Raw genomic sequence first — 24,191 nt, 5'->3', positions numbered from 1 at the left:
AGCGGGGGAGCAATCACAAAGTCTATGGTTATAAATAGGATTTTGGGATTATGACCCTGTTTCGTGATCAGTTCTGAAAAATTAATTGGACTTCCTTGCTTATTTGATTGTATATTGACAAGTGGACATCAGATCTTTGAGAGAAGCAAGGGAGACACTGTGTTTATCCTTCTTCCATATCCGCTCTGCCTTCCTGCATTGTATTTTTAAATTCCTTATTTCTTCATTCAACCATGGCAGAAAAGAAGATTTTGACTTTTACATCTGAATATTGTTGGCATGAAAAATCCTGGCAGATGAAAGATTTATTAGCAGGGGATCTTACATTAAGTAAACAAATAAGAGCTGATTCAACAGCCGGGATTGAAGAAGTGGTTTTGACAGTGATGAAATTGTTTCTGCGTGGACTGTGAGTAGATTTTGGTCTTGCACACTGCCTTTCAGTAATCAGGAATTAATGAATTAGTGAGGGGAAACAAAACCAGCACAAGCAAGATCCTCACTGTCTGGTAAAGGGCTGTGAAGTACAGAGCCAGGATGCTGGGCAGGGTCTTGCTTATGAAACAATAGCTGCCATGAAAGTGAAATGCAAGGTGGAATCCACTGTTGAGCTTTCACAGTGGCGTCATGCCCGTTCAAGCTGGTGGGACACCTTACCCATCAGATTTATTTATCCATATATTTATTTTATATTGTATTACTATTATTTTTATATGTAGTTATGATCATTTCATATTATGAGTCAGATGTATTCTTCTAATTATGTCATAGATCATACCTCAATAAAGTCACACTCCCCTTTCTCTATGGTATTTGGTTTCTTCCAAAAGTCACAGGATGAAATTGGTTCGCAACAGTAGGTATGTGTGCACATAGCACTGTAGAGATGTAGGCTCCAGCTTATCAATGTGTTGCTGAAGTGGTTAGTAGAGCATCAATTCCTTTCACAAACGTGAAAATGAAATGCAATTAGGAAGTGAACTTTGAGAGAGTTAGGACCCCCCCTCTCTAGTTATATTAGTTTGTGTAGGTGTGGTTACAGGTTATATGTACTTAAGGTAATGGTGATGATGAATCTTTCAAGGAGGCTGAGGTTGGCAGGTTCTGTTCATCTGTGGCTTTATTATCTATGTTTTCTAAAATAATTTTCATTGTGGATAGTCTTTTTATGTGAATTTATGCCCCTTAAATTTTTTAGCTCTTTTTCAAGAAAAGTAGCAGCAGTATAGAAGCTCGTGTATATATGAATGAATATGTGAGTGCCATTTTCAATAACCATAACACCACAAATAATTGAGATGAAAATCTCTAAATAAATACACAGTATTTAGCTTAATATAAAGTGGGGGATTACTGAGCTATAAAAACTGATTTAGGGACGTTTTGAAATAATTCCCCCAAAGTCTTTGAATATATATGTAAAAAAAAAAATCTGGGGAAGGCCCCCATGCCCCCCATTCTATTTATGCCCCTCCAGAATTTTGGCTTGTATCTTCTTTTCCTTTCGGCTGTTCCCTTTCAGGGGTCGCCACAGCAAATCATGTGCCTCCATCTAACCCTGTCCTCTGTATCCTCTTCACTCACACCCATTTGCATAACTAACTCAATTTGATTACTAAACTAGGTAGCTAGTGAATGTTTCAACCTGTAAATTTTACTTCCTGTAGATTTATGATAGTACAGTCTGACGTTCTCTCTGGAATTCATTTGCATATTTAATATCTCTGTTTAACTGTGATATGGGCATGTATAAAATCCTTATTGGATTATGGCACAGGGGACAAAACCGTCATAATTCTGTCAAAACTTAATAACTAATTCAGTATCATCATACTTACAAACCAAGAGCAAAAAATCTTCAAAATTAAACCTGTTGTTACGGACAGATAGGCAGGAGATACCGATATGGCAACAGATGGATAATTATTGGATAACAGCAATGAGTAGACAGGTATGCAGGTAAGCTCACAACCAGATGATGATGTATGTAGATGGGGAAAACACGCTGGAGTAGGATGGAGTGGAAAACACGCTGGAGTAGAAACACGAAGGAGTAGAAACACGCTGGAGTTGAATCACGCTAGAGTAGAATCTAGAAGTAGTGGAGAATCCCATGTATAGTCCATCATAGAACGAGATCGGACAACTGGCTGAGGTGAGTGATGTGCTTTTATCCTGGTTGTGATTAGGTGCTGATAGGGAGCAGGTGTGTGTGATTAACTGATGGTGGAGCCTGGCAAGTCTGTGTCATTACCCCTCCCCCCCTCAGCTCCTGATGGACGAGGACCCCGCCGACTTGGTGGGTCATCCTCTTCCACGGGGAACAGGTCGATCCGTGTGGACAGCCACGGGGTTGAACACGTGCAGAGCTGGGAACCTCGGGTGGACGTCCTGGGGGTTGGACAGGCGCAAAACTCATCTCATGAGGTCCATGACAAAGATCGAAACCATCTGGAGGCCGGTGGCGAAGGCGGAGCCTCTCTGAAGGCCAGAGAACCAGATCAGAACCTGGCGACGGTACAGCAGGACCGTTAGCCGGCGACGGGAAGATTGGTAGAGGAGCTGGCAGAACCAGTGATTTCCGGGAATCCGAAGCCTGCCACTCTGGCAGAGAAGGAGGGTACAGCTGCTGTGAACTAGTCAACGATTTAGAGCATGCTGCAACCCAGCAGACAATTCAGCAGCATGCTGCGGTCCAGCAGATGGTGCAGCAGCGTGCTGCGGTCCCACCGGGGCAGGAGGCGGCTGTGATCCAATGGTGACTAGAGATGGCTGCTGCTGCGATCCTGCGGCGTCAAGGGATTGGTGCTTCTGCGATCCAGCAGGGATTGATGATCGCCACAGGAACTGGAGGCCAACGCGGCGCAGGAAGTGGAAGCGGCAGTGGAGTGGGCGAGCTGCTGGGCAGCAGAACAGGCGAGCAGCTGGGCAGCTGGGTGCTGGCTGATGACGGCAGACCGGGGTGCTGGCTGATGACTGGTAGGCCAGAGTGCAGGTTGATGACTGGTAGGCCGTGGTGCAGGCTGATCACTGGCTGGCTGGGGTACAGGCTGATGACTGGTTGGCCGGGGTGCAGGCTCCGGTCTGGCCCTGGGCATATGTAACCGGTGGTGAAGGAGCGACGGAAGTGACGGAAGTAATGACTGGTGTGGGTGGATTGGTGTAGACTCACGCTGGAGTAGACACACGCTAGAGTAGAATCTAGAAGTAATGGAGAATCCTTTCTTTCGTAGAACGAAATCAGACAACTGGCTGAGGTTATTGATGTGCTTTTATTCTGGTTGTGATTAGGTGCTGATAGGGAGCAGGAGTGTGATTAATTGATGGTGGAGCCTGGCGTGACTGTGACCCCTGTATGGTTTACCCTTATTACAGGTCACATGGCAGGTGGCAAATTGCTCTCACAATGAACATATTTTAGAGTGAAAGGCTTAATTTCCTAAGACCAATTAATAAAGATCATATTAATAGCTAGTGTAGCATAAATACATTAATTGCTACAAAAGATGAAGTAGAGTGATTACAATTACTTCGTGCTATCAGAAATGATTAGTATTTATTCTGAGTAACAGAATTTAACCTTGGGGCACCAGCCTTTGATAACGGAAATTACTTCAATCTTGAGGTTGTGTAAGTTATTGGCTCATAAACAGTGACCGTAATACCTCATACACACAAACCATGTAATCATCTTTTTTTAATCAAATCAATTCAATTCAATTTTATTTATATAGCACCAATTCATAACAGAAATTATCTCATTGCGCTTTTCCTATAGAGCAGGTCTAGACCGTACTCTTTATAATATTAATTTCAGAGACCCAACAAATCCCACTATGAGCAAGCATTTGGCAACAGTGGCAAGAAAAAACTTCCTTTTAACAGGCAGAAACCTTGTACAGACTCAATGGTGAGTGGTGTTAGGTTTGGGGGCATGACAGCTATAAGAAGAATAATGTCAGCATCAGTAACAGAGCCAATAACAACAACTGTAGTAGCAGTTGTCGAGCAGGAACACGGGGGCAGCAGGCAGCCCACAACCACAGACCCAGACCCCGCAGCTCCAGAGGCAGAAATACCTGCTGAAAGCGACAGAAGGAGAGAGGAGAGAAATGAGGAAGCACAGAACTACGGGAGAGAGAAGATGTTGAGTTAGTAACATGCAGTAATGGGATAAAAATGCATACCCATGGAGAGAGAGAGAAGGAGAGAGGAAAGAGGCGCATCATGTGAAGTCTCCCGGCAGTCTAGGCCTATAGCAGCATAACTAAGGGATGGTTCAGGAATCACCCAAGCCAGCCCTAATTATAAGCTTTACCAAAGAGGAAAGTCTTTAGCCTACTCTTAAATGTGGAGATGGTGTCTGCCTCCCGAACGCAAACTGGGACCTGATTCCACAGAAGAGGAGCTTGATAACTGAAGGCTCTGGCTCCCATTCTACTTTTGGAGACTCTAGGAACCACAAGTAACCCTGCATCCTGGGAGCGCAGTGTTCTAGTCAGGTAATATGGTATTATGAGATCTTTAAGATATGATGGTGCCTGACCATTAAGAGCTTTGTAGGTGACGAGAAGAATTTTAAATTCTTTTCAAAATTTTACAGGAAGCCAATGCAGAGAAGCTAATATTGGAGAGATATGATCTCTTTTCCTTGTTTTTGTCGGTACATGTGCCGCAGCATTCTGGATCAACTGGAGAGTCTTAAGGGACTTATTTGGGCAGCCGGATAATAAGGAATTGCAGTAGTCCAGCCTGGAAGTAACAAATGCATGCACTAATTTTTCGGCATCATTTTGAGACAGGATGTGCCTTATTTTTACAATATTACGTAGGTAAAAGAAGGCAGTCCTTGAAGTTTGTTTCATGTGGGACCTAAAGGATAAATCCTGATCAAAGATAACTCAGAGTTTCCTTACGGTGCTGCTGGAGGCCAGGGCAATGCCATCTGGAGCAACTATATCTTTAGATAATTTGTCTCGGAGGTGTTTAGGACCAAGTCCAATAACTTCAGTTTTGTCAGAGTTTAACATCAGAAAATTGCAGGTCATCCAGGTCTTTATGTCCTAAAGGCATGCTTGAAGTTTAGCTAACTGGTTAGTTTCAACTGGCCTGATAGATAGATATAATTGGGTATCATCCGCATAACAATGAAAGTTTATGGATTGTTTTCTATTAATATTGCCTAGAGGAAGCATATATAAGGTGAAAATAATCGGTCCAAGCACAGAACCTTGTGGAACTCTGTGACTAACTTTGCCGTGCACAGAGGACTCACCGTTAACATGTACAAACTGAGATCGATCTGATAGAGAGGATTTAAACCTTTTCCTTTAATGCCAATTGAATATTCCAGTCTCTGTAATAGAATGTGATGGTCAGTGGTGTCGAATGCAGCACTAAGATCTAACAAGATAAGTACAGAGACAAGTCCATTATCTGATGCAATTAAAAGGTCATTTGTAATTTTCACCAGTGCTGTCTCTGTGCTCTGTGCCCTCTTAATCCTGACAGATAATCCTCAAATGAACTAGTGTCATTTAGAAAGTCACACAACTGATTGATGACTGCTTTCTCAGGGATATAAGAGAGAAAGGGAAGGTTAGATATAGTTCTATAATTGGCTGAAACCCCTGGATCAAGAGTGTTTTTTTAAGAAGTTTAATTACAGCTACTTTAAAGGACTGTGGTACATTGCCTGTTAATAGACAGATTGATCATATCCAGTAAAGAAGTGCTAACTAAGGGTAAAACTTCTTTAACCAGCCAAGTTGGAATGGGGTCTAAGACACACGCTGATGGCTTAGATGAATTAATTGTCAAAGTTAGTTGAAGAAGGTTGATAGGAGCAAAGCATTCAAAATATATATCAGGTTTTACAGTTGTTTCTAAGGTTCCTGTGTTTGAAGATAAATCCGTACTGGTTGACGGCAGGGCGTGATTAATTTTTTCTCTAATCGTTAAAGTTTTATCAGAAGTTTTATAAGAAGCTCATGAAGTTGTTATTACTGAGGGCTATAGGAATACATGACTCAATAGAGCTGTGATTCTCTGTCAGCCTGGCTACAATGCTGAAAAGAAACCTGGGGTTGTTTTTATTTTCCTCTATTAATGATGAGTAATAGGCTGTTCTGGCATTACAGAGGGCTTTCTTATATGTTTTAAGACTATTTTGCCAGATTAAACGAGATTCTTCCAGGTTGTTGGAAGGGCATTTCCTTTCAAGTTTTCGCGATGTTTGCTTTAATTTGCGGGTTTGGTGGTGTCTGCAGCAGATGGCAAGATACAAGAAACAAAGCAGACTACTTTGAAACGTGCCTGTGAAATGACTAAAAGGATCTTTTTATTTATTTTCTTTACAATGGTCCACCTTGCCTCATCAATATTGAGACTTTGTAGTTATTATGTGAATGTTGTGACAAACAACTCCTTTGTTATGTATAGATTTTTCGCACTTTTCTCTCCTAATCTTTTGAGGTGTTAGGAGCAGGTCCCCACAGGGATTTATCTTTTTTATGTTGCCCCTGCAGAGATTGACATGATAAACAACACATGACACACTGTGTGATCTATTTATAAATTCAAAATGCAATTAGCATGTGTGGTAGGGGAAGGGAAGATACAGTAATCACACATATTTAAAAAAAAATATGAATCCATTCATTCTTCATGATATTGATTAGCTACAAAACATTGACTCATCTAAATAAGATACAAGTGCTTGGCTAGTTTTGATGGGAGAATAGGAAGCCCACACATATTCAATATTTCATAAGTTCCATATTGTGCAGTCAAAATATAACTCACAATAACCCTTGGGAACAAGCATGAGGCTATCAGAAGCTATCTATAAGTCATTTGCAAAGAGAAGAAACAATATATGGAAAATGTACAAAACAGCCTCTGTGGATTGCGTATACCTGCCTAAGTGGTAGAACCCTATTTTGTCTCCAAAACAGCATAAATTCAACAAGACATGGACTCAATAGCATTTACTATATATTGGCCATAAATTCATTTTGCAAAACTCTCAATCCATAACTGAAGGGTGATTTATTTCTTGACAGCTGCAAGGCGATTTATTTCCAAAATTTGTTTAGCTAAGCTTTTCTATTCATACAAATGACACACATCATGATTATTTTTGTTGTTCCATGATATATTTTTACCACAAAAAAACTGCACTGGAGTTCAGTTTGAAGTAGACTAAGACCCACCTTTTTAGACCATCTTAGTAATGGTCTGCAATGAACAGCCTTAGAAAAATAATTGGTCTGGTCATTCCCTTGCACCCCAATTATCAAAGTATACAATAAAAGAAAAATTTACACATTATTTCATAATATGGGGCAGACAGTTGTGTTTGACATGTTAACCTCATTGAATCACAAAATCCTTAAAGCAACAACCCAATGAAAAGTTTCCAAATGATTTATGTTGTTTGCACTTGATGTAGTCGATTGCCACTCGTTTTAATGTTTTTTTATGTCCTCTGACATAAGCTCCACTCTTTTTTCCTGTTGTCCTTGTCTCTGTGTCTATATATTTCTCCTTTGTCTCCTTTGTATTGTATCGTTGCATCCTCTCCTTGTTTCTTCTGTTCCTTGACCTTTTTATCTTTTTGAGTTTTCCTCCTTCTTCCTCGTGTTCTATTCATCTGTTGTGCACATTGTCTCTCCTCAAACCTCCTTCAACTTTCTCCTTCTACTGTGATCCCTCTCCATGAATCTCCCTCTGCCACCTTTCCTTTCTACCCCTTTCACCTTTTTACATTTTATATTCTTTCCCCTTACATGCCCTCTACACCCCTCTTTACCCCTGCACACTCCTCTCTACTCAACTTTCCCCCTTTCCCTTTCTGTCTTCCCTATTCTTTGTCCTCTTTTTTCTCTTCATCCTTCACTCTCTTTAATCCTGTCTCCTCCCTTGTTCATCTGCCTCCTTTGTCTCTTACTCTCCCATGTCCCTGTCCATCTCACATTTACGTTTGGTTTCCACAAATATCCCATCTCCCATCCCTCTCCATTTAACTTAATCATCATTGTATCATATCATATCATATTGCTCCCTCTCCACACTCCCCATTCTTCTGTTTTACCTCTGTGATCTCTCTCTTTCCATGCATCTTTGTCTCCCCATATTCTCCTGCTCTCCCTCTCTCTCTTTCCAGCTGGCAGCCCTACAGCAGAGCTCACTGCTCCGTAAGGTCAAGCGAACCCTGCCCAGCCCTCCTCCAGATGACACTACCACATCAGCTCACCTGCCCATGATGACGCCCACCCTCCAACAGGTCTACCTGCCCTCCGTGCCCAGCCTTAAACCTAGCTCCAGGTCTGGCCTGGCTGCCAAAGCCAGCCTCCTCAAGGACCTCACCCATGAGCTGAAGGCTGTGGAGCAAGAGTCGACCAAGCTGAGAAAGCAGCAAGCTGAACTGGAGGAGGAAGAGAAAGAGATTGATGCTAAACTGAGATACCTAGAGCTGGGGATCCACCAAAGGAAAGAGACACTGGTCAAAGAGAGGGAGAGGAGGGATATTGCCTACCTGAGGTGTATGGGGGACACTAGGGACTATATGTCTGATAGTGAGTTGAATAACCTACGTTTAGCAGCTGCAGCTGCATCACATGAGACTAATGGGCTACTGTCAACAAGGCCAAGCACCGCCCCTCTCAGCCAGTTCACCAGCGAACTCAACACAGCAGCCCAGTACCCACCCACCTCGTCCTTCCTCTCCTGTCAGTACCCCCAGAGCCAACCGGCAGCACCAACTCAGCAATCAAGTTTGCCGTACCAGTCTTCAACATTCAGCCAGCCTCCCTATCCAACAGTGTCTCAGTCCCAGGCACTGCCACAGCCCATGCCCCTCCAGAGCCATGTGCCCCCTCCAGGACCAGTCTCTTACCAGTCTCAAACATCCTACCCTTTCCAGACCTATCCCCCAACCCAGCCCCCATACCCCCAGACAGACATGGGGTTACCTGTTGCACCTCAACCTCAGCCCCAGCCGGGGCATACAGGTTTCGGGCCTGCACCACCTGGTCAGCCCCCATACCCCACCCACAGCTCACCCTATCCCAGTGCTGTGTCCTCCTACCCCAGCCAGACCACCCAGTACCTTGGGCAGTCCCAAGCTGATATCCTGACAGTCCACCCAGGAAGACCAAGGCAGACTTCGTTAGCCGATCTTGAGCAAAAGATGCCCACCAACTACGAGACAATTAGTAACCCCACAGTCATGGTCACCACCACAGCCCAGGACACTACCTATTCCAATGCAGCCCCCTCTTATGGTCAGTACACTGGATTGACAACCATGGCTAGCTCCTATGGGCCCTATGGCTCAGCATCAGTGTCCAGCAGCTACGGTGGGTACTCTACCATGCCACCAAGCACTTATGGCCAGTATACTTCAACCTCAGCTAATTCATATGGCCAGTACACCACAACAACTGCTAATACTTATGGCTACACCACCACCACAGCCAGTTCTTATGGACAGTACACTTCTACAGTTTCCAATGCCTATGGGCACTCTGTAGACAGTCCCTCCACCTACAGCACTGCAGATGGGATGTACGGGCCTCCTGGCTTAGAGCAAAACAGCCCAAGGAACTACATGATGATTGATGACGTAAGTGAGCTGACGTCAAAAGACGGGCTGGGCACGACGACAGGGGACATGATGCATCATGGCGGCAGTGGGCGTTACCTGGGTGACATCCACGGCCACAGCAGCACCATTGGCAGCACGACACGTGGGGGAAGTGGCAGCTCCTCATACGGCAGGGCAACTGAAGAGGAAGCAGCGATGCAGGAAGAGCTGTACGACCACCACGGCAGGGGTAAGAGCAGCTACAGGCACGGACCTCTAGGGGGCAGCAGCAGCAGCGTGAGCGCTAGCATGGGTGGGGGATCCCCCTATTACTATGACTACGACTACAAACATGGCAGAATCCGCTCCGGGGTACAGAAACCTTTGTCCTCCAGAAGCCTTCTGGCTCCTGCTGTAATGTCCTCCAAGCGCAGCAAGCACAGGAAACTGGGGAGTATGGAGCAAAAAATTTCCAAGTTTTCCCCCATTGAGGAAGCTCGGGATGTGGAGGCAGACTTGGCCTCCTATTCCTCAGCAACGGGTGGGGCTAACCCCTCCACTCATATTCGAGGGCGCCAGCTGATCGAGGATTACGGCTTCAAGAGGAGTGCTTACAGTGGCACCACTCAAGGTAGTCGATATGGTTCAATGGTGGAGGAGGACGATCGGATTTACTACACCTCCACCGGCCGCTCCCGTTCCACCGGCTACGGCATGGACAAGATCTCAGCCAGGGACTACCCTGGGTATCGCAGCCGATCCTATGAGAGGGACGACCGCTCCTACCGACCTGGCTACAGCCGGGGGCGCCACCCAACCCGGCAGTGCTCTGAAGAGGAGAGCCCACTCAGTCCCCTGGGGAGGTTCATGGGTTCTGGGCGATCATCAAGCTTAGGTCCTGACCCGTACGACAGTCGCAGCAGTAGATATCATTACTATTATGGCCATTATGGTTCCAGCCACTCGCTGCCAGATGTACAAGACAACATACGGGACCTTCCCCGGACGCATGTCTACAAATCGGATGATACATACATTATAGACGATTATCATTGCGCTGTGTCAGACAGCGAAGGTAATTGTGGGAGCTGAATGCCCACACAGTCTCACTACCTACTTCTGCCCCCACCGTTTATCTAAATGTCCCCCACCCACCCAGAGGCTAGGCTTAGCAAAGAGAAAGTGATAGAAAAAGAGAGGCAGATAGCTGGTGCATGCTAATGTTTTCTTCTTCCTGAGAGTCACTTAGAGGTCTCTTATCAGTGGACTGCTGTCTGTCTGTCTGCCTGCCTTGTCCGTCCATCCGCGTGTTCCAGTCGTCTGTCTGTCCAATACTCGCATGGTTCTTCAGTGTGGTTTTTTTCTTTGTTCGCTACACACTGATTCACTTGAAAGGTCTTCTTTGCACGACACAGTTGCATTGTTTTTGCTTTACATGGTTTTATATTTAATTATGTCTTTGATGTTTGTTTACATGTTTTATTTTAAGAATTTATGGTCTGCACTGCAAAACAGTCCCTCACAATCAGTTCTATATTTAGACCTTCTCTTTCAAAGAGGGCTAGTATTACTGTATCACTGCAACAATTAACCCATACTCATAGCATCAAGAATATAAAAAAGATTCAAATGCTGTTTGCAAGGCAGTTGTTTCAAGTATGTTTGGTCAGCATACATTTTCCTCCATGTCATTGGCTTTAAATTTGAAGCTGAAACATGTGAGCGCAAAAGCAGCTGCCAAAGCGGACAGTTTTGCAATGTTTGTTTTATCCTGTTTATATAGTCTTGTAATTTGTGAGGGCGACTTGAAGTGTATTCTGCATGGATGTAAAACTTTTACTTTTATTTTCTGCCTTTCTTTCTGTGTCTTCTCCCTCCTATTCTTTTCTTTTGCATGTGGTTGGTCTTCTTCTACCTGCCTCCTTCCTTCTCTCAGCCTGCATGCCACTGTCTCCAAACGACATGGAGATTGATTGTGATCTGCTCTCGGTTTCCAAAGCCTACCATCTGGGCCAAGAAGAAACTGACTGGTTTGAGAAGCCACGCCCCAGTTCTCGACACTACGGCAGCAGCCACTCGTCTGGGAGGAGTCGGCATGGTGTCAAACACACCTACCATGATTATGATGAGCCTCCTGAGGAGGACCTCTGGCCCCAGGATGAGTACAGCCATGGAGGGCGACACTCTTCATCCCGTGACCACCGGCACCATGGCAGCTCTAGTCGACATCCGTCATCGTCACGTCATTCAGATGAGCCGAGGTCCTCAAGGTCATCTAAGGGGCACCCCAAAGACCCTTCAATGCGCCACGACCCTTCAGGACGATCCTCATCTTCAGGAAGGCGTGGCGAATCAAGGTCCGGAGGGTACCACTCTTCGGACTACTCCCGGGATCCGTCTGGGCACCACCATGGCCAGCGCTCCTCCAGACAGGGGGACCAACAACGTTCCTCACGCAGCAAGTCCCAGCAGCCAGTGGACATGCAGGGCCAACCACCAGGTACATACAGGGCACTTACACCTGACATAGTGTAGCATTCTATGTCAGGTGTCAAATGTAATAGCATTACATACAGTCTGGCGCCTGTCCAGAATAGGGAGTGGTGCCAAAATGTCTTCATTTAAAAGAAATATGTCTGTGACTTGATAAGTAACAGGTAAAAAGTAAAGGTCCTGTAGTGCTTTTACTTGTAGTACTTTAACATTTTACAGAAGTAAAATCTTCTCCACAATCTGCTCTAGGTTCAACTTCTGTGCTCATTCATTCTCAATGCATAATATAACCAGTCCACTCAACCACTCTTGTCCCACTGCACTCCTCAAATTCAAAAACTTTTGAGCTGAATGAGCACTTGGCAGTCACAGCTATGACAAGGATTGTCACAAAAAGCAGAAAGGCTGTGCACCCAATTTTTACCTATGCAATGATACAATAATGCTAATCCTAACCATAACCAAAATTGGCATCATCCTTAATTTTATTGCATTGTTGTGCATTTTTTGTACAGTTGTCAACTGAGTGCTGATTGGAGACATGGAGCTCTGCCCTCCTATGGCCGCAGACACAGCTTCTTCTCTACTACTGATTTATCACCTCTCTTTTGTTCCTTTCTCACGCGGTTTATCTAAGAACCAAAATGCAGAACACAAGGAAGTGGTACTTGGATTGTGGTAGCAACAGTTTTTATTTTAACACTGCAAGCATTCACAGGTGGATATGAGCTCTTCCAGAGCAGCGAATCCGGTGTAGTCCACTGTAGCCAGACAGGACGTAATAGGCCTGGTCCTAGAAGAAACGGCAAGGCTCCGGGGATGGAGACGATGAGTGTAGTTTCTGGCTTGGCTCTTGTAGCGTGATTGGCAGAGCAGGAAAGGCAGCTGGCTCGTGTGGTGAGGCAGGCTGGACAGGAAAGGCAGCTGGCTCATGTGGTGAGGCAGGCAGGATAGGAAAGGCAGCTGGCTTGTGTAGCGTGGCTGTGATCACCAACAGGGAACAGCTCTGTGGCAGAGACAGAAAAAGAGAGGCAACAATAGTGAGTAACTGCAACTTAACTTTGGTCGAGGTAGGAGCCGTGATGAAGGTATCATATAAGTGTACAGAGACGATCTGGCACTGGTAGTGTGGTAGAGCCTGGTAGATATAGTGTGGAGACTGATTGGATGATGGACGTCAGGTGTGCTGGTAATCAGCAGCAGGAGGGCGGACCAGGGAGCCAGACCAGTATACAAATACACACACACACACACACAGCGACGAACAGTGGACAGACAAGGAACACAGCGAAAGTAGAGCACACTAGAGCACACAAGGGTCAGGAGGGAGATGTGGCTTACTATGACAAAACTAGGAATATATAGTGATCTGTGGTGTCAAAAGATGCACTGAGATGGATTACTGGAGTAAGTGGAGTAATAGAAGCATCAAGGTGGAATCTGAATCCATCAGGGGTGGAAGTAACGAATTACAATACTCCTGTTACTGTAATTAAGTCATTTTTTAGGGCACTTGTACTTTTATGAGAATTTTTTCAAGCTTGTAATTCTACTCTTACTCAACTTTGCATTACACTATGTAATCTACTTCGCTACTTTTAAAATCATAATTCGCTAAATACAAAGTATTGAATTATTACTACAATTTGAATTATATCCAAACCTTTCATCTGCATTTTTGTAGCCAATAAGGCTATCAACCAATCGCAAACGGGTCAATGAAAACCATGAAATATGGATGGAAAAAAATGCTGCAGCAGGCACAGGTTTGGAGAGGTAATCACACTGACCAGAACAGTGCAGAAGTTGGGAGTAATTTAGGGACTGAAGATTTGGAGAAACAGAAACCAAATGGAGAGAGAGGACAACATCATTGAAAACAGTGTAAATGATGAAGAAAAGATGGAGGACAAGTGCCCATGGCTGCACCTGGAAGAATTCTTCACGTACAGGGGGAGAAATGCAGATAGCATGAAAATGCAATGGAAACTTTGCTTTGTTTTGTGATAATGGCTTACAAGAATACAGCCTCTACTCTCAAAAAACACATTGAGGTAAGATTTACACATATTTGTATGTCATTGTTAACCATCTTTGATATGTTTTGGGTAATTAGCTTGGCTAACATAAAGCCAGCTAACATAACACTACACTCTAGTGTTTAAATAATTAAACTACAATTCTTAAAAATGTTTTGCAAAATGTCCTTTAACCAAATTTACCACACTTTCACATCATGCTAAACAATTAATGATTAGCTTAAATAATTACTCTGGTTGAATGATTTTACTCAGTTTTTCCTTTGGTGTTAGTAGCAGTGATGTGATGAGGTCATGTTTGAAGATGCACTGAGATAATACTTTATAGAGGAAATATCTATCAAAGTTTGACCGGTACCATAACATCACTGTGACAGCAGCACGTCAAGGAAAGCCACACCAAACAACCTCTCAGCAAGTAAGCAAGAAACTGTGTCCCACAAGCAACTGTTGACAAGCTTGTCATCAATTTCATATGTGAAAGTCTACAGCCATTTGCAGTGGTAGAACAGCCAGCTTTCAAAGAATTAGTAACCACATTGCAACCTAAAGCCAAAGTCATCTCCAGACCCACTGTCCATACTACAATATGTGAAGCTGCTGATCACATTTGGAAGACTATGATTGCAGATTTGGCTAAAGTCAAATTTGTTGCTACCATGCACCGTGCAACCTTTGCAAAATGCCAGGACATTTGGAACAAAACTGGGTGATCTCATTAGGCTTGTCAATTGGTAGAGGACAAGTGTGAGCTACAGATCACTTGCCACAATTGCAACATGGTGGAATTCAACTTACCTTGCCACTGAAAGGATAATACATCGATGAGAATGGGGAAGATGTCATCAGGAGGGTTTGTGAAGAGTTCAAGGTGAAAATGTGAGTAAAATTAGATACTTACAATGCCTATCCCTATTATATTCATGATGGTTTTAGTTCTTGTATGTCATATACATGTTGTATCTTACAGGTTGAGTCCTGCAGAAGTTGCATTCCTCAGGGAGTATTGTACCATCATGAAGCCACTGCTGAAAGCTTCAACCATCCTCTAGTCAGGAGGATGGTTCCTCCAGCTCCTGCATGGGATGGCTTCTGCCAGTAATCCACCAGTTACTATCCAAACTTACCAGGCTGGAGACATCAAGCAAGACCTACATGCCACTCATCAGAGCCCTGCAAAATGACCTGCAGAGGTGTTTGGACAGATATCGGAGGATCCAGAGATGGCTTCACCTGCAGTCCTCTTACTCAAGTTCAAGACCTCCTGGACTGATAGAGCAGATGTAATAAAGGCTGGTAAGGTCATATTTTGTCACATGATTCCATTTGTGTGTGTGTGTGTGTGCGTGTGTGTGTGTGTGTGTGTGTGTGTATTGCTATGTGTGCACACATGTATAAGTGTTTATACTCCTCAGTCATGGCAAGCCTAAAGGTTGTTACTTATTGATGAGCTCCCCGTAATAGTAAAGTATCCTTTTTTATGATTTAGCTGATTTAAGTGTTTGTGTGTGTGTGTGTGTGTGTGTGTGTGTGTGTGTGTGTGTGTGTGTTCAGGAATATTCACTGAAATTGGAATAACAAAATTTGTTAAAGCTTGTTGTGTTGTCTACTTGCAGTTACAGGCCTGACATATGTGAAACAACATCTTGATATGATGGATCATGAGCATGTGCCACAGCAAAGAGAGTCATCTGATGACCTTGATTTCTTCTCCAGACCAACCCCCAGAAAGTCACAACGTCCAGTTGAGCTTGACAGTTATCTTGCTTGTGCCACAGACAGCATGGAACTGCTTCACTCCTTTCCAGCCATTAAGAAGCTCTCCCTCAAGCTGAACACAGCTCTGCCTGCCTCTGCTGCATGTGAATGGCTTTTTAGCTGTGCTGGTCTACATCCAAACGAAGCCAAATACACTTTGTTAACTTGTTAAATCAGCTCCTGCTGAAACTGAAGAAAAGGTTCAGAAAGTGAACTGTGAAAGATATGCTAGCATGTCTAAGAGTATTTACACTGCAATTAGGTCCTTGCCTGGCTGTTTGTTTGCAGTGCATTGGGAGAAATTTACACTAATTACATGTGTTCTACGGAGGTTCAAAAACATTTTAGTATGCTTTTAACAGACAAACGTCCTGCATTATCTGTAAATGTATTTAGAAAACAAATAGCCTTAGTTTGATCCATTCATACCTTTTATCATTTATCAGAGAAATGTACTTTGTTGAAAGTAGATATTTTCTACATGGATCTCCCCTTTCGATTGAATGCCTGCTATTGATAATGCATTAAATATCAATGGTTAAAAAGTAACTAATACTCTGAGTAGTTTTTGAGAAGAATACTTTCTACTTTTACTACTATCTTTTGTACTTTTAACACCAGTAGTTCTACTAGTTGAGTAATATTTCAGTAATGTAATGTAACAGTACTTCTACTTGAGTACAGCTTTTCAGTACTCAGTATCCACAGCTTTTCAGTACTCAGTATCCATAGTAAGCAAAAGATCATTCACCACATTAGTAAGTGCAGTTTCAGTAGAGTGACAGGCCCTGAAAGCAGATTGACAATGTTAGTGTTGGATAAGACGGTGTAGTCCCTCATTCGTCTAGGAGTGTTCTATCGTAGAAAAGGTTTCAGTCGTAGTCATCTGGACACTATTTTCAGAATCAAGACATTTCGGCTCCCATCCGGAAGTCTTTCTCAATTGTGAAAAATGGTCTGAGAACTGGTATGTTGTATGCAGGAAACCAACACATATGGATCAATGCTTGCTCTTTGACTCACACCATCCATTACAGCACAAGCAGGGTGTAATCCAAACATTACAACATAGAGCCTAAGAAGTGCCCACCGGCTCAGAGGGTAAGAAGAAAAAGGCATGTCCAGAATGCTCTCTCAGCCTGTGGTTATCCTATGTGGGCTCTCAACAAAGTTAAAAGAGCCAAAAAACAGGACAAAAGGGAAACTGAACCAAAAAGGAACGGTATCTCCATCCCTTATGTATCTGGACTGTCTGAAAAACTACAAAGAATCTTTAGACAGCACGATATTCCTGTTTTCTTTAAACCAGGCAACACTTTAAGACAGAAACTCGTTCATCCTAAGGACAAGATACCCACACAAAAACAGAGCAATGTAGTTTACTCTATTCAATGCAGTGAGGAAAACTGCAAAGAACGGTACATAGGTGAGACTAAACAGCCACTTCACAAAAGACTTTATCAGCACAGACGACACGCTAACTCAGGATTGCAGAGCGCCATGCATTTGCATCTAAAAGCTACAAACCACACATTCGAAGACAGTGAGGAGAAGATTCAAAGTAGAGAGAAGAGTTGGTTTGAAAGAGGAGTCAAAGAAGCCATTTTTGTGAAAAAAGAAAACCCCTCCTAAGAAATGGTGGTCTGAGATTCAACTTGCCCAACTTTTACCACAGTGTATTAGCACCTTGGTCAAGTCAATCATATGCTAATCAGGTACTTAACAGTGATGAGGGAGGTGCAGCCAGAAAACAATAGGCCTGATTAATTGATCAATTGATCAATTGAGAATGACTTCCGGATGGGAGCCGAAAAGTCTTGATTCTGAAAACAGTGTCCAGATGACTACAACTGAAACCTTTTCTACGACAATAGTCGTAATAATAATTACTGATTACTGGGCCATCATGGAAACACAATTAGGTCAGTTTCAGGTGAAACTAGGCAGGGTAATCAGCAGATACTCATGAAGACTCCTTCCTGAGGGCAGGGCTTAAGTAACACAGAGTAGCTTAAATTTCTGAGTTCTCAGACCATTTTTCACAATTGAGAATGACTTCCGGATGGGAGCCGAAACGTCTTGATTCTGAAAACAGTGTCCAGATGACTACGACTGAAACCTTTTCTACGTTAGTGTTGGATATGTGGGCCGAAAGTAGCTGAGACAACTCTTTCTAGTACTTTTGAAAAGAATGGAAGGTTAGAGACTAGTCGATAAATATTCAGAGACCCTGGATCAAGGTGTTGTTTCTTAAATAGAGGTTTAACCACAGCAGCCTGAAAGCTAATTGGGACAGTGCCAGTTGTAAGTGTGTTTTACTTCGTTTAATTTAGCTTATTGTAAGGGGGTGAGTCTTGCTGAATTTACAAAACAAAACCACTTTAAGTTCCTTTGCCCTCAACTTTCTCTTCCAATCCTGCTCACTCATTAAAGTTTGTTTCTTTTTTTCATTAGCGATCTAATGTTACGGCTCAGTGAGCTAAATCTTATTTAACTACTTTACTGCACGCATTGTTGAGTCACCCTGAATAAATAATACCACGAACCATATTGAATGAATGAAGTGACAATTTTATAAATGTATCCCACAGAGCTAAACTAAGTTTATTAAACTATGGTAGGCCCTATTACTGGAGCAATAATAAGCTGTGATCCTTGGAAAAGTTCCCTGTGAATTTCTTATTTAGGTCTGAGGCAGAAATATTTAATATTCCCTGTTGTTCAGACTGAGTTTGATGCTTTTTTACTACCAACTGTCCCCTTAGGGTTCAGCAGTTTTTAATCAACTATATCAAGCGTAACTTGTCGAAGGAAATGTTTTCTCCCAGGGCAGCACTGTGGCTGTCTTCTTAGCAGTGTACCAATTAAATCCCTGGTTTGATCTTTGCTCACAACATTGGTTGCATATCATCCTCTCTTGCATTCCTGCTTCACCTGTCAATTGCTATTGTATACAATGTAATAGAATGAAATGTCTTATAATAATGAGAAACGCTTACTGTAAAATAAATACTGCAATTCCTTAATCAGCAGATTGGAGTGTTTGGGCCTTTTCACACCTGAAAGTCCAAACCAAGGTTTGCGTTTTTGTTACATTGTATAAATTTTATCATTAGTTTTGGTTTCACATTGCAATTATGTGAGCGCACCAAAGAACCATACATGGCGCATTATTTTTTCCCCATCCATTTTGTGCCGTTTTGTGGCAAATCGCACCCCACTGTGCTGTGACTGCATTCTTTCGCAATACTTTTGCGTTACCTTGCAACATTTTTCTTCTTCCATTCCTTCTGAGACATGTCTATTTCCATTCAGCTGCTCCCAGCACAATGCCTCAGTATCAGCTCATTGAATTTTACTTTGAATTTGGCAAGTATGCTGATACAGTACTACTGTTCAGTAGGCATGCATGGTTATGTAATTAGTGAAAGTAAATTAAACGAATTCTTAGATCAAGAGGTCTCTCCAGAAGAAAGCAGTACGGTAATCTGCAGGATGCTATCGGTTTCATTCGTGAACACTTACTGTACTCTGTACTGTACCCCAGAGGGGTTTCAGTGAGGAAAAGGAGACATCTCTAGAGGCAGAATTACAGATGTGCAGTTGAATCTACCTCATAAAGCTAATGTGCTGTATTTGTGAGTCAAAAAAGCAACAAACAAGAAGGTGACTGAAATGCTGCAAAGAGAATCTGTGGTTCTGTCACAGAAAGAGCAGACAACAATGTGTGATAGTCAGCCACCTTATCCTCCCCATCCCTGTGTGCCCTTTTTGTGCTCTCCTCTCCTTGTGTTTCTTGTGTGTCCTCGGCTTGTCGTTAGATGTGTGTGTGTGTATGTCTTCTGGTCTGACTACATGGTTTCCCGCCTGCTGCTGATCACCGGCACACCTGTCTTCAATCAATCATCAGTCTCCACTGCTCAAATACCGGGCTCTCCCACACCACCAGCACCAGATCGTCTCCGTACACTTGTACGACCACTACATCAAGGCTCCCCGCTTAAAGAAAGTTAAGTACAATTTCTTGTGTTACCTGTTACCTCATTTGTTGATCCTGCTCTTCTACTGCCTCAGGATTATCCTGTGCCGGTGATCCGTGGTCCGCTGCCAGCCCAGGCCAACACTCCACCACCTGCTCTGCGTCACGGACCCGTCTGCCGGTCTAGATCAACACAGCACGAGTGGAGCCAGGCCAGTAGCCGCTAATTCAGCCTCCACTCCTGAACCATTGCTGCTTCCCCCGAGCCATTGAGAACGGCGCCGAAGTCACCACTTTGGAGAATTATACCCCTTCCCACTGAAATTACTTAATTAAAGAGTGACTTTGCCAATTAAACTTCTCCTTTCGTGTTCTGCATCTGTGGGTTCGCAGATCGTACACTACGTGAGAACGATCTGGCCAACATGAACCCAGCAGACACCAACCCGGAAGTAGCATCTTTCCATCAAGCACTAACCAGGAATCCTTCTTGGTGAGCATGAGCAGATTCTCCGGGCTCTGTCCGACAGCAACCAGGCCATGGTCACTCAGATCACGCAGCTAACTCATCAGGTGTCCAGACTAAGCACCCGTCTCTCGGCTACGGTTGCTCCAGCTACTTCACTGTCCTCGCCACCACTCCGAGATTCCTACGCTTCAGACCCAGACCCCTTCACCGGAGAAGTTACCAGATGTCTGGGGTTTCTACTGCAGTGCTCCTTGGTCTTCTGCCAGCGCCCCGTAACGTTTGCCTCTGACCAGTCCAAAATAAATTACATCGTGGGACTACTATGGGGGAGAGCGTTAACCTGGGCGAAGGCGACACACGCGAGTCAACCCCTCTCATCACTTTCCTTGGCAGAATTCCTAGACAAGATAAAGACAGTGTTCGACCATCCTGACGGCAGTGGAACTGCAGGTCGACTATTATGGACCAGCCAGTGTACCTTTAGTGTGGCGGATTATTCCGTTGAGTTCCGCACACTAGCCGCAGTCTCGGGGTGGAATGAGAAGGCGCTTGTCAGTGCGTTCATGAAGGGCCTGAACAAGCAAATAAAGGATGAGCTGGCAGCCTGGGATGAACCCAACGGTCTGGACGTCCTGATCTTGCTATGCATCAGAATGGATAATTGCATACGTGAACGACACCAGGAGCGCACTAATTGGTCACTCACCCAGCCTTCACACAACATGACCTCTCCCACACACCCGAGACCTGGGAACCAAACCCTGGTTCCAGGACCACGTCAGCAGCCCCCAGCCATCCCTGATTCAGAACCCATGCAACTTGGCTGAACCCACCTCACGCCATTCTCGTAGACAAGCGGCGGGGGAGTGCCTCTACTGTGGCAGTCAGGACCACTTCCTGGTTTCATGTCCCGCGAGGCCAAAAGAATAGGCTCACCAGTCGCAGTGGGGGTTCTGGTGAGCCAAGACAACCCCGTAATCAGGGGCCACCCTGTCAGGGGATAACTTTCTGGATATAGACTTGGCTCGACAGGCTGGTCTTCCCATGGAGGCTCTGAGGCAGTCGCGTAAGGTAGAGGCTCTGGATGGCAGACCCCTAGCCCATGTTACCCATTGTACTGTTCCTGTGTCTATAATACTGTCAGGCAACCACCATGAAAAAATCTGCTTCCAGCTCATCTCGTCCCCCCCATTCACCACTAGTTTTGGGCTACCCCTGGCTGCGTCAACACAATCCACATATCGACAGGACCACGGGAAGAATCATGAGTTGGCGCTCCTACTGTCTTTCTGCCTGCTTGCAGTCCGCTCGGTCTCCACCAGAGGTCAGTACACCATCACCCAACCCGGAACCCCCGGACCTAACCTCGATTCCGGAGGAATATCATGACTTGAGGAAAGTATTTAGCAAAGACTCAACCCTGTCTTTACCACCACACAGTCGCTATGATTGTGCCATCGCCTTCTTCCCGGAACTCCTCTGCCGTCTAGCCGCCTCTACAACCTGTCCCGACCCGAAAGGGAGGCCATGGAGACCTACATTAAGGACTCTCTACAAGCAGGTCTCATTCGGGCTTCCTCCTCGCCAGTAGGGGTGGGCTTTTTCTTTGTGGCCAAAAAGGATAAGACCTTACGTCCATGCATTGACTATAGAGGACTCAACCAGATCACTGTTAAAAACAAATATCCGCTGCCACTTATCAACTCGGCCTTTGAACCCCTTCATGGAGCCACCATCTTCACCAAACTGGATCTCCGAAACTCCTATCACTTGGTCCGAATATGGGAGGGGGATGAGTGGAAGACAGCCTTTAACACACCCTTGGGCCATTTTGAATACTTGGTCATGCCATTCGGACTTACCAACGTGCCAGCGGTCTTCCTCATCTTCTCCTGAGACCAAGCCAGTCACGTTATCTATGTCCGACAGGTGCTACAGTAACTCCTCGAGAACAGATTCTTTGTAAAAGCGGGGAAATGCGAGTTCCACGCTGAGTCAGTGAGCTTTCTGGGTTACATTCTCAAGAGTGGAGAAATGAGGACGATCCAGCCAAGATCAAAGCTGTATCAGAATGGCCTACGCCCACTACTCGCAAACAGTTAAAGCGCTTTTTGGGATTTGCTAACTTTTACCGGAGGTTCATTTGGGATTATAGTCAGGTGGCAGCTCCTCTCACCAAATTGACTTCTTCCAAGATTCCCTTCTCCTAGACTGCGGAGGAGGACGCAGCGTTAACCAAACTCAAAGCCCTCTTTACCTCGGCCCCTATCCTTATCCAATCCAATCCAGCATGACAATTCGCGGTGGAGGTGGATGCTTTGAACACGGGAGTCGGGGCCGTTCTCTCCCAATACTCCAGCACCGACCAAAGGCTCCATCCTTGTGCCTTCTTCTCCCGACGGCTCACCCCCGCGGAACGGAATTACGATGTGGGAAACAGGGAGCTTTTGTCATCACTCTGGAGAACTATACCCCTTCCCACTGAAATTACTTATATCAAAATAAAGAGTGACTTTGTCAATTAAACTTCTTCTTTCGTGTTCTGCATCTGTGGGTTCATCTGTGGGTTGCTAAATGCATTAACTTAAGAATCTCCATACTACCTTCCATTTCAAATATACATATGGCTCAGAAGGAATGGAAGAAGAAAAGTGTTAATGCAAAAGTATTGCTTGAGAATGTAAAACATATTGCGAAGGAATGCAAAATATTGCGAGGGAACGCAAAACATATTGCGAGGTAAAGCAAAACATTGCCAGGGAATGCAAAAGTAGTCCTCAAAAAATTCTTGGCATGACCGTTAGGGGGCTCCATACTAGTGACACTACTGATGGTGAAGATAATATAATAATAATAATACAAATATAAATATATTTTAAATCTTATGTCTACAGAGGGGATGCAACTCTATTTAACCCCTTGTTCATATAACATTAGCTTCTCAGCAAATCATGTATTCATTACCATAACTTTATTCAATGAACATATTACACTCAATCTTGAACCACATGTTGCCATCACGAAAAACAAAGGGTTAGAGAACTGTATAAGATAACCAAATAGGCAAAGTTATTTAAAATTAAAGCATTTCAGTTAAAATAATAGTTGTGCTTATTATCTTATCAGAAGTATTAGTGTCAGTGTGGTAAATTAACTAGTCAGATCTTTCCTATTTTGTCATAAAGACCAACTAGAAAATTAAAGCAATAAGTCATAGGTGAGGGAGCACCTTGGATCTCTATCATCCTGGGGGCACACCATCATAGAAGTGATGATCCTAGGTAAGAAGTGAAGAACAACTGTATGATGCATTGGAGACAGGACTTATCCAAAAATGCACAATTTAATTTATACAGTTATTAATATCTAAAATATAGAAAAAGGTGCAGTTCTTGTGCTCTTTCTCTCAGAATAAAATTAAATAAATTAAAATTAAATAATAAATGAAATAGAGAAAGGCAACCAAACAGCACTATGCACCGTACGACAGAGTGGAGTACAAAAGTACAACATTCAGCACATCCCATGTTCACTTGTCAGTCACCCTGTGACAAATACGTTGGTCGCAGTCACTATTCCTTCAATCCACCACAGTACAGCCAATGAAACAGGCATGGTGATTCCAATCACAAGAATGCGTCGTCAGAGTACTAGCAAATCACTGCACAGTAGGGTGGGACTTTGCGCAAAATGGCACAAAATGGGGGTGGGGGGGGATAATGCATACATGACTTTTTTTTTATTTAATTAACAAAAGAACACAATACAGATCCAGTATATAGGGGGTAGTATACAAATAGGACAAAAACAAAAGAGCCAGGGGTATAATAACACTACTCCAAAATTTTATAATACAGATACAGA

At 44.0% G+C, this 24,191-nt stretch overlaps 1 protein-coding gene and 1 long non-coding RNA gene across 8 annotated transcripts in view; both read left to right on the top strand.

The window, feature by feature from the left end:
• The window catches only part of bsna (bassoon presynaptic cytomatrix protein a), a 307,151-nt gene that overhangs the window by 248,520 nt on the left and 34,440 nt on the right, over positions 1 to 24,191 (top strand). For 5 of the 6 annotated variants that reach the window (XM_044210625.1, XM_044210626.1, XM_044210630.1 and 2 more), the window contains 2 exons: positions 8,168 to 10,664; positions 11,589 to 12,089. In XM_044210625.1, the coding sequence (XP_044066560.1) occupies positions 8,168 to 10,664; positions 11,589 to 12,089 (2,998 nt within the window). The remainder of the gene's footprint in view (positions 1 to 8,167; positions 10,665 to 11,588; positions 12,090 to 24,191) is intronic. The other variant, XM_044210628.1, reaches the window with a different exon arrangement.
• Positions 12,104 to 16,365, top strand: LOC122882829. 2 transcript variants are annotated; one of them, XR_006379467.1, is made up of 4 exons: positions 12,104 to 14,136; positions 14,502 to 15,000; positions 15,092 to 15,417; positions 15,738 to 16,365. It is a non-coding gene; the product is annotated as an uncharacterized LOC122882829 (long non-coding RNA). The 2 variants fall into 2 exon arrangements; XR_006379468.1 differs by having other exon boundaries at positions 14,499 to 15,000.

The sequence above is a fragment of the Siniperca chuatsi genome, linkage group LG10 (assembly GCF_020085105.1).
Source record: "Siniperca chuatsi isolate FFG_IHB_CAS linkage group LG10, ASM2008510v1, whole genome shotgun sequence".
Lineage (NCBI taxonomy): Eukaryota > Metazoa > Chordata > Actinopteri > Centrarchiformes > Sinipercidae > Siniperca > Siniperca chuatsi.
This window is presented reverse-complemented; position numbering and strand designations above follow the sequence as displayed.